The sequence below is a fragment of the Scheffersomyces coipomensis genome (genome assembly GCF_036884675.1).
Source record: "Scheffersomyces coipomensis strain NRRL Y-17651 chromosome Unknown DFJ63scaffold_1, whole genome shotgun sequence".
Lineage (NCBI taxonomy): Eukaryota > Fungi > Ascomycota > Pichiomycetes > Serinales > Debaryomycetaceae > Scheffersomyces > Scheffersomyces coipomensis.
The window spans coordinates 2,135,809-2,152,144 of NW_027042892.1; the positions used below are offsets into that span (position 1 = coordinate 2,135,809).

At 32.9% G+C, this 16,336-nt stretch overlaps 1 protein-coding gene across 1 annotated transcript; it reads right to left on the reverse strand. All coding sequences in view use genetic code 12, as the record gives it.

Moving 5' to 3' along the window:
* Positions 1 to 14,991: 14,991 nt before the first annotated feature.
* PTC8 (Ptc8p) lies at positions 14,992 to 16,047 on the reverse strand (the record flags this gene model as incomplete). The annotated part of the gene is made up of 1 exon (XM_064907824.1): positions 14,992 to 16,047. One exon carries the CDS (start codon positions 16,045 to 16,047, stop codon positions 14,992 to 14,994), a length of 1,056 nt encoding a protein of 351 aa, XP_064765107.1.
* Between the last annotated feature and the right edge of the window lie 289 nt (positions 16,048 to 16,336).

A 16,336-nucleotide genomic window follows, 5' to 3' on the forward strand; every position in this document is an offset into this window, starting at 1 on the left:
TTATCCATAAGTGAAAACTTGAATGATTTAGCCTTATTTGCATTACAAACATCAACTACAGTACCCGTACTTTACTCATGTAAGGATATTCTTCTTGATTTGACAGCTAGATGGGTCACTGACTATTCTGGATTTGAAAATAAGTTCAAACAAACTCATAATGGTTCAAATACTGTTATTCCAGGTAGTATCATTCTTTCCAGTCTTTCAAGACTTGTTAAACTTCATAATGAATCAATTAATACTATTGCATACTTCCTTTCTCAAGTTAACATATTCGCATCATTATCACAACATCCTTCTATCTCATGTCAAGAATTAGAAGTCATCTTATTAGCATTTTATAGATTACTTTCATATGATCGTACTAGATTTATGACATTTGTATCTCCTGAAGTTTTATATTCCATCATTAATACTGAAAATTCTCAATTGGATGTATCCAAATACTTATCCATCAAATTATTATCATTATATTTAAATTCTTCAGAAGCTGCCGAAGAGCGCTTATTACATCATCATTTTAATAAAGATACCGAGTTTATTTCAATTTATGAAAATGATCAAAATATTGATTATAAATTCTTAGATTTATTAGAAGCTAAAAGATTATCCAACTATTTTAATTTACCTGCCAAAGATGAATCCAACAAGAAATCATCATCTTCAATCATAAATATCCCTGTATCAGAATTACATCCATCTATTATATCTATTTGTGGAATTTTAGTGTCAAATTTTATTGTCCCATCTTCCAAACATAGTACCAGTAATGAAATTTCCAATTATGTTCCAACTGAATCATCAATCAAAGCATTAAGAAATATTGCTCAAAGCATTCAAAATAATAAACCTATAATGTTATATGGTAAAGCTGGGTCAGGTAAAACCTTTTTAATCAATCAATTAGCTCGTTTAATGTCATATGAAAACTCCATTGTTAAGATTCATTTAGGTGAACAAACTGATGCTAAATTATTATTAGGTACTTATTCTTCAGGGGAAAAACCAGGTACTTTCCAATGGATGGCGGGTGTTTTGACTTCAGCTGTTAAAGAAGGTAAATGGGTTTTAGTAGAAGATATCGATAAAGCTCCCACTGAAGTACTTTCAATCTTACTTACTTTATTAGAAAAGAAAGAATTAACTATCCCATCTCGTGGTGAAGTCATCAAAGCCAAAAATGGATTCCAATTAATCTCAACTATAAGAATATCAAATGATTCAACTAATGATTCCATTCCAGATATGATCGGGTCAAGATTATGGGAAAAGATAAAAGTAGCATTACCAACTCAACAAGATTTAAGAAATATATTATTAAAGAAGTTCCCATTATTAGAGAATTTCCTTAATTCATTCATCAAATGTTATAATGAAGTCATTCATATATATTCATTACCATCTTTCATCTCCTTAAATAAAGGTTCCAATCCAAGAGTTATCTCCTTTAGAGATTTAATGAAGTTTTGTTCAAGATGTAACAAGATTTTAATCAATGAAGGGGTCACGTCTCCAAATCAATTACTTGAATCATCCGTTTATGATGGAATTTTCGCTGAAGCAGTTGACTGTTATGGTAGCGCTATTACTGAAGAATCAGCTTTAACCCCACTTGTTACTAGTATTGGATCAAATTTAGAAATTCCAGCATCTAGAGTTCAAGTTTTTGTATCTAATCATGTTCCCAAAATTTTAGATGATTATGATGAAATAAGAATTGGTCGTTCTGTATTAGTGAAATCAGAAATCGATAAGGCATTATATAACAATAAGAAGAGTCAAAACATTACTTCATTCGCAAGAACAAATCATTCCTTACGTTTAATGGAACAAATCGGTGTCGCTATACAGATGTGTGAACCAACTTTGTTAGTAGGTGAAACTGGTACCGGTAAGACTACTGTGGTTCAACAAATGGCCCAAATAATGAATAAGAAATTAGTCGTTATTAATGTTTCTCAACAAACCGAATCAGGAGATTTGTTAGGTGGTTATAAACCTATAAGTGCCAAATCTATTGCTATACCGATACAGGAAACGTTTGAGAATTTATTCATTGCTACATTTTCTGAAAAGAAGAATGAAAAATTTTCTCAAATGCTATCTAAATGTTTTAATAAGAGTCAATGGAAGAATGTGATTAAATTATGGAGAGAAGCTTTAAGAATGGCTAGAGATATTCTTAAAACTGTGTCCAATAACAGTGAAGAAGAAACTCCCAAAAAGAAGAGAAAGTTGAATTTAGAACAAAAATCAATTTTACTTGAAAAATGGTTCCAATTCGAAACTGAAGTCAAAGATTTTGAATTACAAGCTGGGTCAGTAGATAATTCCTTCTCATTTAAATTCGTTGAAGGTTCTTTAGTCAAAGCTGTTAGAGAAGGAAATTGGTTGTTATTAGATGAAATCAATTTAGCTTCTCCAGATACTTTAGAAAGTATTTCGGACTTGTTAGCTGAAGCATCCACTCAAAGATCTTTATTATTAACCGAAAAGGGAGACGTCGAATCTATCATTGCTCATCCTGAATTCAGAATATTTGGGTGTATGAATCCTTCTACGGATATTGGTAAAAGAGATTTACCCCAAGGTATAAGATCCCGTTTCAGTGAAATTTATGTCCATTCTCCAGATAGAGATATTAATGATTTACTCGCAATTATTGATAAATACATCAACAGATATTCTTTAGGTGATGAATGGATTGGAAATGATATTGCTGAATTATATTTAGAAGCAAAGTCACTTTCTTCAAGTAATAAAATTGTCGATGGGGCTAACCAAAGACCACATTTCAGTATTCGTACCTTGACGAGAACTTTACTTTATGTCAGGGATATAGTGTCCATCTATGGTTTAAGAAGATCACTTTATGAAGGTTTCTGTATGTCTTTCTTAACTTTATTGGATGTGAAATCAGAGCAACTTTTGGAGCCACTCATTTACAAACATACTGTTGGTAGATTAAAGAATCCAAAATCAGTTATGCATCAAATCCCTCCAATTCCAACCAGTTCTGGTTCTTCATACGTTCAATTCAAACATTATTGGCTTAAGAAAGGTCAAGAAGAAGCAATTGAACAACCACATTATATTATAACGCCATTTGTTGAAAAGAATATGCTTAATTTAGTAAGAGCAATCGCTGGTGAACGTTTCCCAATCTTAATCCAAGGTCCTACTTCTGCAGGTAAAACGTCCATGATTCAATATTTGGCAACTATTTCCGGTCATAAGTTTGTCAGAATTAATAATCATGAACATACAGATTTACAAGAGTATTTAGGTACTTATGTATCTGACTCCAGTGGAAAATTAACCTTTAAGGAAGGTGTCCTTGTTGAAGCTTTGAGAAAAGGTTACTGGTTAGTTCTAGATGAACTTAATCTTGCTCCAACAGATGTTTTGGAAGCATTGAATAGATTGTTAGATGATAACAGAGAATTATTCATTCCAGAAACTCAAGAAGTTGTTCATCCTCATCCTGACTTTATGATATTTGCAACTCAAAATCCTCCTGGTTTATATGGTGGTAGAAAAATATTATCAAGAGCTTTCAGAAATAGATTTTTAGAATTACATTTCGATGATATTCCTCAAGATGAATTGGAAATTATTTTGAAAGAAAGATGTCAGATTGCTCCTTCTTATGGTAAGAAGATAGTTGAGGTTTATAAACAATTATCAGTTCAAAGACAATCCACCAGATTATTTGAACAAAAGAATTCTTTCGCTACTCTTAGAGATTTATTCAGATGGGCTCAAAGAGAAGCTGTCGGCTATGAAGAACTTGCCGCTAATGGTTATATGCTTTTAGCTGAAAGAGTGAGAAAAGAAGAAGAAAGACAATTGGTTAAAGATACTATAGAAAAAGTTATGAAAGTTAAACTTGACATGGAAGCTTACTATGATAAGTTAGAAGACAAGTCCTTGTACGCACATGAATCAAATATCGTTTGGACCAGAGCTATGCGTAGGTTGGCTGTATTAGTCTCAACTTCTATGAAATATCGTGAACCACTTTTGTTAGTTGGTGAAACTGGTTGTGGTAAGACAACCGTATGTCAAATAATTGCTCAACATTTACAAAAACAACTTATTACGGTTAATGCTCATCAAAATACTGAAACTGGGGATCTTTTGGGTGCTCAAAGACCTGTCCGTAGTAGACAAGAGTCTATTAACAAGCTTTATGTGAAATTAGCTAATTATTTCAATTTACCTAATGAAGATTATGACAAAGTATCCTTAGATGATTTATTAAAGAGATTTGATTCAAGAAAATCAGAAGATGATATCGATGAAACTTTCCTTGGTGAAGTCGCTGAATTAAAGAAAAAATCATCAATTCTTTTTGAATGGAGCGATGGTCCTTTGATTCAAGCCATGAAGCAAGGTGACTTTTTCCTTCTTGATGAAATCTCTTTAGCAGATGATTCGGTTTTAGAAAGATTGAATTCTGTATTAGAACCAGAAAGAACTATATTATTGGCCGAAAAGGGTACCGAAGATTCGTTCATATCAGGTGCCGCTGGTTTCGAATTTTTAGCTACTATGAATCCAGGTGGTGATTATGGTAAAAAGGAATTGTCACCAGCATTAAGAAATCGTTTTACAGAAATTTGGGTTCCATCAATGGAAAACTTCGACGATGTCAAACAAATTGTTGATAGTAGATTAAATGAAAAATCATTCACCGAAGCAGTTGTGTCATTCTCAAAATGGTTTGCTGAAAAGTTTGGTGGAGGCCATGCCAACAGTGGTATAATTTCTCTTAGAGATATTCTTGCCTGGGTTGAGTTTATCAATTCATGTTCCAATGTCGCTGACAGTAAAGCTCCATTATTGCATGGTGCTTGTATGGTTTTCATTGACGCTCTTGGTACCAACAATACGGCCCACTTAGCTGAAAATGAAATTAAATTAAAAGAGCTTAGATTGGAATGTATTTCAACATTGTCAGATTTATATGGATCTGACTTAATACCCTTATATTTGAACCAAGTTGAAATAAATGTAAGTGAAAGTGAAGTTACAGCTGGTTTGTTTTCTGTTCCGATTATTGAAGGTGCAAAAAGTGGTGATTCCTTTAATTTACATGCACCAACTACTGCTTCCAACACTATGCGTGTTGTTAGAGCTATGCAAGTTAGCAAACCAATATTACTTGAAGGTAGTCCTGGTGTTGGTAAAACTAGTTTAGTTTCAGCCTTAGCCAAGGCAACAGGTAACGAGCTTGTCAGAATCAATTTATCAGAGCAAACAGATTTAATCGATTTGTTTGGTTCCGATGCCCCTACAGATGGAGGAAAGGCTGGTGAATTTGCTTGGAGAGATGCTCCATTTTTGAGAGCTATGAAGTTAGGTGAATGGGTTTTGTTAGATGAAATGAATTTAGCATCTCAATCTGTTTTAGAAGGTCTTAACGCTTGTTTGGATCATCGTGGGGAAGCTTATATTCCAGAACTTGACAAATCTTTCCCTCGTCATGCAGATTTCAAGGTATTTGCAGCTCAAAATCCTCAATATCAAGGTGGTGGAAGAAAAGGTTTACCTAAATCTTTTGTTAATAGATTTTCAGTGGTTTACGTTGATACTTTAAAATTACAAGATTTAAAGTTGATTGCTGAACACTTATATCCAACAACCGACAAAGAAGATGTTTCGAAGATGATTAATTTCGTTTCTAAGATAGAAGAAGAAGTCGTAATCAAGAAACAATGGGGTGCCAGTGGAGGTCCGTGGGAATTTAACTTACGTGATACCCTTAGATGGTTAGAATTATACAATTCTAAAGGAATCTCAGGAGTTCAATACCCAGAAGATTTTATTGATATGGTGATCTCCGGTAGATTTAGACTGTTAGAAGATAAGAAGAAAGCAAATGAACTTTTCAAGCAAGTTTTTGGGGAAAGAAAGATTCGTGACAACTATTTTGGTATAGGAATCAATTACTTGCAAAGTGCAGGAGCCTACTTACAAAGAAGCGTTAACGAAATCTTCAATGATAATAACGATCAAGTTGCTTTGGAATGTAATTTTGAGCTTGTCGAAATAGCTATTAGATGTGTCAATTATAACATTCCTTTAATTCTTACCGGTCCTACTCATGCAGGTAAAACAGAATTGATTAGATTCCTTGCCAGTGCTGCAGGTGCTAAATTGGAAGAATTTGCTATGAATAATGACGTTGATTCAATGGATATCTTAGGTGGTTATGAGCAAGTAGATCTCACAAGGGACCTTTTTGGACTTATTTCCAAAGTTAATGATATTATAACACATTTGTTAGTTTCCCAATACGTTCATGATGCAAGTAACCACGGGTTTTCAATCAAAGCTTTAGAAACAATATCTTTTATCAATGATAAAAATGTTGATGTTAATAACTATCATGTATTCCATGAACACTTGAAAAGTTTGATTAACTTGTTGCCCGATGAAGGATTGGTTTCTGTATATGAAGAATCGAAATCCCTTATTGAAAAGTTGAATTCCGAACAAAGTATTAAATTCAAGTGGTTTGATGGTCTTTTGGTTAAAGCTGTTGAAAAGGGTAACTGGCTAGTATTAGATAATGCCAATCTTTGTAACCCTTCTGTACTTGATAGATTAAATTCTTTATTGGAAACCAATGGTACTTTGATTGTCAATGAGTGCAGTGCTGCAGATGGTTCACCAAGAGTGATTACACCACATCCAAACTTTAGATTATTCTTAACTGTTAATCCAAAATATGGTGAATTGTCCAGAGCCATGAGAAATAGAGGTGTTGAAGTATTCATTGATTCGCTTGAAGAAAGAGCAACCACCTTAGATCGTAATATGTTGAAATTAACTTCAAAGAATGATTCTAATTTAACTGAACAATTTGAGGAATTGTCTTTTGATGCTGTAACTCAAACCCCAAGTGTTTCATTTTTGTCAGCTAAGCAATCAAGGATGAGACCATTAGTACTTTTGGATGATGCTATAGAAACTTCTCAAATTTCATTAGAAAAATATAATGCCTTGTTAAGTATTATTACCATTGCTACAACCTCAGAAGTAGAAAAATGGAACCACACTATTCTCAATTCAAGTGATTTCAGTATTGGTTATAAAAATGAAGTGACAGATATAAATGACATAGTTAACTTTTTCTTACAAAACGGTATCATAAAGACTGTTTCAGAAGTATACACCTCTTCATTCTCAGAGAATGACTTGGTATTCCAAAACTTAGAAACTTTCAATAGTAACCAATCTTTACATTTGTTATTTAACGACTATATTAACTATCCTTTGCAAAAAGTTGCACCATTAGTCAACTCATCAGAATCTTCTTTATTCTTTCTGGTTGTTATCTCAGTTATTCAGTCAGATAAGCTCATAAACGAGGTTCAAGTCAAAGCCTTGGAAGCAAAGATTGGTGACTTGACATATTTGGAAAAATCTGCTGCTTATCAATTAGGAAGAAATATTAAAACCCCTCCTAGATTGTCCATTTATAAATTTTTGAGAGATTTACAAGCTTTTATTAAGAAAGTATTCTTGTTGAGTAGTGAATCATTGTTCCTTGTTGGTGATATCTATAAGTCTCTTTATGAACTTCAAATAATCTGGAAAGGTTTATTTGATTGTGCTCGTGATAAGAATGAATCCAGAATAAGAATCTTCCAAGATTTAATTTCCAATTGGAGCGAATCAAATGAGCTCAATGAATTTTTAGGAGATCATATTATCGATTTAAGAGCAATCATTGATGAATTTGGTAAACTGCTTGAATTGACTAGAGGTCATTCAATGCACTTAATATGGGATAGTTTCAGAAGCAATTATCCTCAAACTGAAAGTTCTTGGAATGATGCCATACTTTTATTCGAACTTTGCAATGATTTCGATGAAGTCGCAAGTTCCCAATTTATTGAATCAAGAGCAACTATCTTGGAGTTTAGAAAAATGATGGTCGATGTTTATGCATCAATAGTGAATGGTACCATTACAAGCGGTGAATTCTTAGTATTACACAAAACTTTGAGTTCTGGTATAGCCGACTTAAGAAATGTATCAGAAAAATTCATAATTCAAAGAAAGAACAACTTCAAATTCGAATTTGGTTTGGTTGAATATTATAAGCAATCTGCTTCTGGAGATAATACCGATAAAGAAAGCCTTCTTGATTTGGCATTCCTTTCAGGAAGCTCAACCAAAGACTTACTTTACTCAAGCGAATCAAATGAATTTAAGTCATATCCATTAATTTTTAACAAATTGTGGAAGAAGCAAGCTGATTCAAGTCGTTCATTGGTTTCACTGGCACTTTCTAATGATTTATTAGACTCGACTTTAACAAAAGTGAGCTCATTAAGTGCTCAACCAGGTAAGTATTTACCTCAAATTCTTCAAGATTTGACTACTTTGGGTGGTGAGATTAGTAAAAGCTCTCAATCTATTCTTCAAGACCAAAAGCAAATTTTATCTAAGCTTCTCATTGAATGGACTATTTCATTAGCAAGAGCTCATTCATATTCTTATTCTTCTGAACAATTAAAGTCGTTTAGTAGTGAAATTGAACCAAAAGCATTGGTAACATTATTACTCGACACAACTGATGAATATTTCAACAAGATTGTCTTAGATTACTTCAGTGCTGCATTAATCCTTGCAACTGAAGCTAAATCTCTTTCTGAATTAGGGAAATCATGGGTTTTATTTTCATGTGGTGCCATACAATTATATGTACCAGATTCTTCAACTGATCCTGCAATTAGAGAATATGTTTTATTCAAGAAATTTGAAGATCAGAAAGAGTCCTCAGCTAGGTTAGTAGAGTCATGGAAATCTGTCAGAAGTTTAGTTAGTGGAGATAGAGCTATGAAATTAGAACACACTATTCCAAAGGTCGAAGACATTGATGCTCCTCTGAAACCTAAAGTGTTTAGAAGAGACGAATCTATAGACTTACTTTTTGAAGAATGGAAATCATTCATGGATTCAAGTATTGACGAAGAGCCTCTTAAGCAGTTATTGAATCAAGCCGCTGAATTGACAGAATTAGGTAGTCAAATGACCAAATTGTTCCAAAATAATTCTCATCAATTTTTGTTTAGGTTAGAAACAAATTTCACTATGTATTCTGATGTGAATGATATCTTGACTGGTTACATATACGGATTGAAGCTTGGGTTCGATTTAATTGAAATGGAAAATCGTCAACAAACTGCAAAATATAACTATGATACTCTTTGGAGTGTTGATATTTCCAGAATGATTTCTCCTGTTAGTTTTATTGACATGTTTCAACTGGCAAAGGATTTAAGCAAATCTATCAGTTTGGATTCTTCAGGAACAGAATATTTAATGTTATTCTTCATCGATTTAAGTTTTGCTCACTCAAAGATTGCATCTAGTAGTCAACAAAGTCAAGTGATCCTTTCTCAAGGACTTCAAACCTTATATTATAGATGGTCATTGCGTAGAATGAAGGAAATTGAAGAAAACGAACAAAAAGGAAGTTTGTATAAACATACTCACGTTGAAGAAGATGCTGAAGAAGATTTCAAAAAATTATTCCCAGATTATGAAGATGTCTTAGATATCGATTTGGCCTCAAAGAAAAGAAATGACTCGTTTGAAGACGTTTATTACAGCATTGCTCGTTCTTATTTAGATCACTTTGTGAATGGAAAATCCAACAGTTTATCAGAACTTGTCAATAAAGGAGGTAAATTAAATTCAATTTTGAATGCCTACAAAACAGATTCAGTTAAGTATGATTCCAATCCTTCTATATTATCGTCGTTAGTTCATGAAATTGTCAGTTCTCATAACGAATTTTCATCTCCAAGAGGTGAATTAAACTTCTATAAAGATGGTTCTTCATTTGAATTTAAGAAAGCTATTGCATTGGTCTCTGACTTACAAGCTTTTGTTCACAAACTTTTATTAGAATGGCCAGAACATGCAACCTTGCAAACTATTGCAAGTGGTAGTGAAGAATTTTTGTTGTTTCCTTCTAATCATTCAGTATCTCGTTTGTTACAAAAGATAGAACAACTTTATACTTTAGTTGCTGAGTGGCAAAAGTATGCATCAAGTCAAGTCTCCTTGAAACCACAATTCGATGAATTGACAAATTTGATTGTTTCTTGGAGAAAGTTGGAATTATCAACTTGGAAAGAACTATTCAAAAACGAAGAACTCGAACAACAAAAGAAGATTGGAAAATGGTGGTTCCATTTATTTGAAGCTATTATTATTCCATTGTTATCTGGAGATGAAATCTCTACTTATCAATTATTGTCCACTTTGAATATCTTTATGGGTAAAGCTACATTTGGTGAATACATTATCCAGTTAGATTTAATGAAAGCTTTTAGAAACCATGTGAATGTTATTGCTCCAAAGAGTGAAATATATTCTTCACTTTCTAATTTCATTACATTTTATGAACAATTTACTTTCATTATCAAGGAAAGTTTAGAAACTTCAAAGACAAAATTAGGAAAAGATATCACAGAAGTTATATTACTTGCTAGTTGGAAAGATGTTAATGTTGATGCACTTAAACAAAGTGCTCGCCGTTCACATGCTAGTCTTTATAAAATTGTCAGAAAGTACCGTCAAGCATTGAATCAACCAGTTAAAGAAATTATTGAAGCTGGTATATCGGCTGATAAACCATGTGATTCAACCTTACCTTCACTTCCAAGATATACCGCTGCTATTTATGATGAAAATGCTAAAGATATTTGCCTTGCAGTTCCATCATTTGCTGATAGAACAAAGAGACTTCAAGATACTACTTTAATAGATAAAAATATGTCTCTTTATGTCAGTCAAATAGAAAAGGATGATATTCCTTCTTTATACGATTATGCCAAGGAAATTGTGGAACAAATGAATATGCTTAAAAAAGAAACTCCAAGTGTTGCTACTGATAAAAACAAAAAGTTGGTTGCAAATCTTAAGACTCAGAAGAGAAAATTATTAAGTGATACATTAAAAGAATTAAGAAGAATTGGTTTGAGTACTGCTATGAAAACTGAAGTTATCAAGACTCAATCAAGTGTAAATGCTATTTTAGGTAATTGTGCTGAATTCAATGGATTATTAGAAGGTTCTGATGTATACTTTTTCCGTCTATTAGATATGTTCCCAAGACTTAGAGTAGCTGTTAGTAACTTATCTGCCGATGTGCCACAGGTTGATGCTGAAAAGGGATTGGCTGCTGCTGAAAATCTTTTACACACTTTGATACTTACCAAGCATCCATTGAGTAATTTATCCCTGAGTGTCTCTAAGTTACATAAACTTTATGACAGTCTTCACAATGTGTCTATTACCAACAATAATATTGAAATCAAGCCAATATCTAAATTAGAATCAATTAATTTGAATATCGAAAACATTAGATTCTTATTAGAATGGTTGCCTAGATATATTGATTTCACCATTGAAGTTGGTCAAGCAACTGCAAAACTTGGTGGTAAATTTACTTTGGACATTTTAGAACCTTTCAAAAGAAAATTTATTGATTTCAATGATAAATTATCTAATATATCCGGTGAAATTGCTACTTCTGAAAGTACATTATTTATCTCCACTTTTGTTTCTACATATGAGAGCTTTTTGTCTTCATTAGAGAAATGGAAAACAAATAATTCCGGCTACAGTTTCATAGTTGATGGTCTCCTTCAATGGAATGAAAATGTTAGATTTAGTGGTTTCGTTCAATCTTCTACTTCAATAACTGCCGTTAAGAACATTGCTGATATTGAAAAATCGCTCAGAGATTTATCTAATTCAATCTTGGTATCAGTTCAACAAGTATCTCAACAAAATACTGGTGAAATCTCAGAAGATGATGATAAATGGTTAGCTACTTCACAACAACGTTTAAACAAATATGTCAAGTCACTTCATATTGAAACTATTGTTAAGAGAATTGAACAATCCATAAATGTTATAAAGGGTGTCGAACATAATGCTGATACATCTAATATTGCATCGGCCCTTATTAACTTCACTATGCCTTTAATTCAAAATTATCTTAGATTAGGGGATAATTTGTTAGATAAAGCCAGATCCAATTACTATAAGACTTCAAAAGCTACTTTTATTTTAAGTTCTTCTTTGTTAACTTTGGCCACTAAGGGATTCTGTGCTCCAGAACCTCCAAGTGAACAAAAGGAAGATAATAACTTACAAGATGGTACTGGTTTAGGTGATGGAGAAGGTGCACAGAATAATTCAAATGATGTTGAAGACGATGAGGATTTAACCGAAGATGCCCAAAAGCCTAATGAAGATCAAAAAGAAAAAGATGAAGGTGAAGAAGAAAATGATGATGCAGTTGATATTGAAGGTGATATGGCTGGTGACTTAGAAGAAGCTTCTGACCAAGAGGGTGATGATGAAAATGATGAAGAACAAGAAGAGTTAGATGAAGAGATTGATGATATTGATGATCTTGATATCAATGCGGTCGATGAAAAAATGTGGGATGAAGAAGCTAAAGATGATAAGAATGAAAAAGATTCTGATAAGATCCCAGAAAACTCTAAAAATGATGAAGAAATGGAAGCCAATGAAGATGATGCTGAAAACTCTAAGGATGATAACAAAAACGATTCTAAAGAAGGAAATGAAGATAAAGAAGAAAATGAAAATGATGAGAATGCAGATGAAGAAGAAGATGTTGGTGAAATGGATGATGAAGTGAACCAAGATGATAACGAAAAATTGGAAGATAATGTCCCTGAAACTGAAACTTTAGAATTACCAGAAGATATGAACTTAGATGATGGTGGTGATGATGAAGAAGACGGAAAAGAAGATGATGAAGATGAAACAAACTTTGATGATAAAATGGATGTTGATGAAGAAGAAAAACCATCCGAAGAAAGCAAAGACGAAAATGAAATTGCAGATGAAGAAAATATTCCTGACGACAATGCTCCTGAAGAAGAGGAAGGAGAAGAAGCTCCAGAAGAGTCTGTTGAAGATAACGAAGTTAACGAGGAACCAAACGAAGAGCCAAATGAAGAAGGCAAAGAAGAAGATGATTCCGAGGAAACTATTAAAGAAGACAAGGAAGAAAAAGATGATGAAGAAGGTGGTAACGATGGTCAATTAGACCAAGAAACCGCCGATGGTGCCGATGGAATTAATGAAGATGTTAACGAGAATGATGTTGATATTGAGTCTGCTGTCAAACAAGAGTTTGGTGAAAAAGGTAGTGGAGCAGATAATCAAGATGCCGATGAAAATAATGACATTGGTGCTAGTGGATCTGCTGCTTCTGATCCTAGACAACAAGAAATTGAAGAAGATTCAACTTCTAAAGATGACGCTCGTGAATCGGCCAAGGAATCATTAAAACAACTTGGTGACGCCCTTAAAGAATTCCATCGTAGAAGACAAGAAATCAAAGATGTTGCTGAAGAAGATAAAGCTGAACAAGAACAATCTGCCAACGAAAGACCAGATGAGTTCCAACATGTTGAAGGAGAAAATGCTGACTTTGATACTCAAGCTTTAGGTGCTGCTGATAAAGATCAAATTCAAAAGATTGATGATGATAAAGCCATTGATGATGACCTTGAAGCAAATGAGGAAATGGAAGCACCAGTTAAAGAAGAAATTGAAGAAGCTATTGATGAAAATGAAATGGATGTTGATGAAAACAATGACCAAGGTGATTCAAACCCTGATGCTGATATGGAATCCAAGAACAGAGGAGCTATGGTTGGAGAAAGAAAAGATCTTACCAACGATAGTGATATATTTGCCGATGATGAAATCAAAGATGAAGATATGGAAGAAGAAACTGTTGAAATTATTAACAGAATTGACTCTGATAATTCTGCTCCAATTGATATTGAAGAAGCTCGTAAAATATGGAGACATAGTGAAATGTCTACTCTGGAATTAGCATCAGGATTATGTGAACAATTAAGATTAATCTTAGAACCAACCTTAGCCACTAAATTAAGAGGTGACTATAAAACGGGTAAACGTTTGAATATGAAACGTATTATTCCATATATTGCTTCTGATTTTAGAAAAGATAAGATTTGGTTAAGAAGAACTAAACCATCTAAGAGAGAATATCAAATCATGATTGCTGTTGATGATTCCAAATCTATGAGTGAAAGTAAATCTACTGAATTAGCCTTCCATAGTATTGCCTTGGTTTCCAAAGCTTTAACTCAATTAGAAAGTGGAGGATTGTCGATTGTTAGATTTGGTGAAGATATTAAAGTTGTTCATCCATTTGATAAACCATTTAGTCAAGAAACTGGTGCTCAAGTATTCCAATGGTTCGATTTCCAACAATCTAGAACTGACATAAGAAAATTATGTCAAAGCTCACTTGAAATATTTGAATCTTCAAGATCAGGATCTAACTCTGAATTATGGCAATTACAAATTATACTTTCTGATGGTGTTTGTGAAGATCATGAAACTGTCCAACGTATGGTTAGAAAAGCCAGGGAAGAAAAGATTATGATGGTGTTTGTCGTTATGGATGGTATTAATAGTAATGAATCCATTATGGATATGAGTCAAGTTAGTTATGTTCAAGATCCAAATACAGGAGCTATGAACTTAAAAGTTGATAAATATCTTGACAGTTTCCCATTTGAGTATTATGTTATCGTTAGAGATATTACTGAACTTCCAGAAATGCTTGCCTTGATTCTCAGACAATATTTCTCTGAACTTGCATCTTCTAGATAAAGAAAATGAATCTCTTGTATATAAGTAAGTAGGATTATTAAAATTCTTTAAAATAAATGTATTATTAGTATTATAAATACAAAACCTGTAAGATGTCACCTTACAGAACTAACATAAAAAAATCTACACTATAAATTTATATAGATATATATACATAATTCTATTCTTTTGTTTTATTATTTATTTTCTTACTTTTTTTATTTTAACCCAGATTTATGCCCTACTATATTACAATATTAATTATGTTTCCCAATGACCCAATTATAGCTTATTTAAAGTGACCTTACCAATGCAAATAGAAATATCATCCAACTTACCTCCTGTACTTGAATTATTACCAAACTTCTTAGGTAACGAATTTACCTTTTCATTATATGGAGTATAAGCAAAATCATCAAATGCTACTTCTTTGGTCTTTATTAAGAGTTTATTGGCCACTATTTTTAAATTATCTTGTTTGACATTTAAAAACTCATCGATATAATTCACGATTTCTGATTCATAAAGATTATCGGATAACCCATCTGAACAAACCAATATAATATCATTTTCTTGAATTTTGAAAGATTTAATCCATGCTACTTCCGATGGTAATACTGTTAAAGTTTGGGTACCAATTTGTTGAGGACATAATTCAGATACCATTTGTTCTTCATTACTAAGGATGATTTCACCATCACGAATGATATAAAGTTTTGAATCACCTATACTTACCATTTGTAAATATTCACCACTAAGCATACCAAGGATTAAAGTTGATGAACCTTGTAAATTCTGAAGATCCATTAAATGAGAGGTATGTAAATAGGAATCATCCAAGATTTGATCTATATCTCTTCTTTTTAAATGATGAGGAGCATGACTTATTTTATATTCTGTCATTAATCTTGAGAAAGTTTCCACCATAGATCGAGACCAAATCCCAGCTGAACAATGTTCATCATGTTTATCTTCCCAACCAGATACACCATCTGCCACAGCCAATACGGTGGGTGATACCAACATGGTATCATCACCTGCTCGTATCGACAATGTATCAGCTGGAGAACCATGAGGTCTTCTTCTGGGTAATAATGACGTTAATTGAGTGGGATCTGTCAAGTCTGATAAAGAATGAATTAAAGGGACAGAACTAACACTATGATAAGCAAATGATGCATAAGAAAAGTCAAACTTGTATTTATCATTTCTAATCACTTTCTTCATTTGTTCCTTCGTTACTATTGGATATTGAATATATGGATTATCTTCATCATCTATACTTTCTTCTTGGGTCTTACCAAATGATAAAAAATAATTCCTAGCACCCTTGAACATAGTTGAAGAAGTATAATTCCGCACCGAGCTCAACGTTGCCACTCCACTGCAGCACTTCAACATAGTACTCCCCCTCGATATCAAACAATTCGAGATCATATTCAACAGTTGAGCTTTGAAAGATAAGATCGTATGTTTAATTGGCTATTCTATTTAGAAAAATCCCTTTTTAAATTTGGAATTATTTTTTTGTAATGTTTATGCTGCTTGTATGCAGGTGGCTTCGAAATCATAAAAAATTTTTGCGTCTTTTCGTTTCTTTTTTTTTTATGTTTGTTCTGACAAGAGA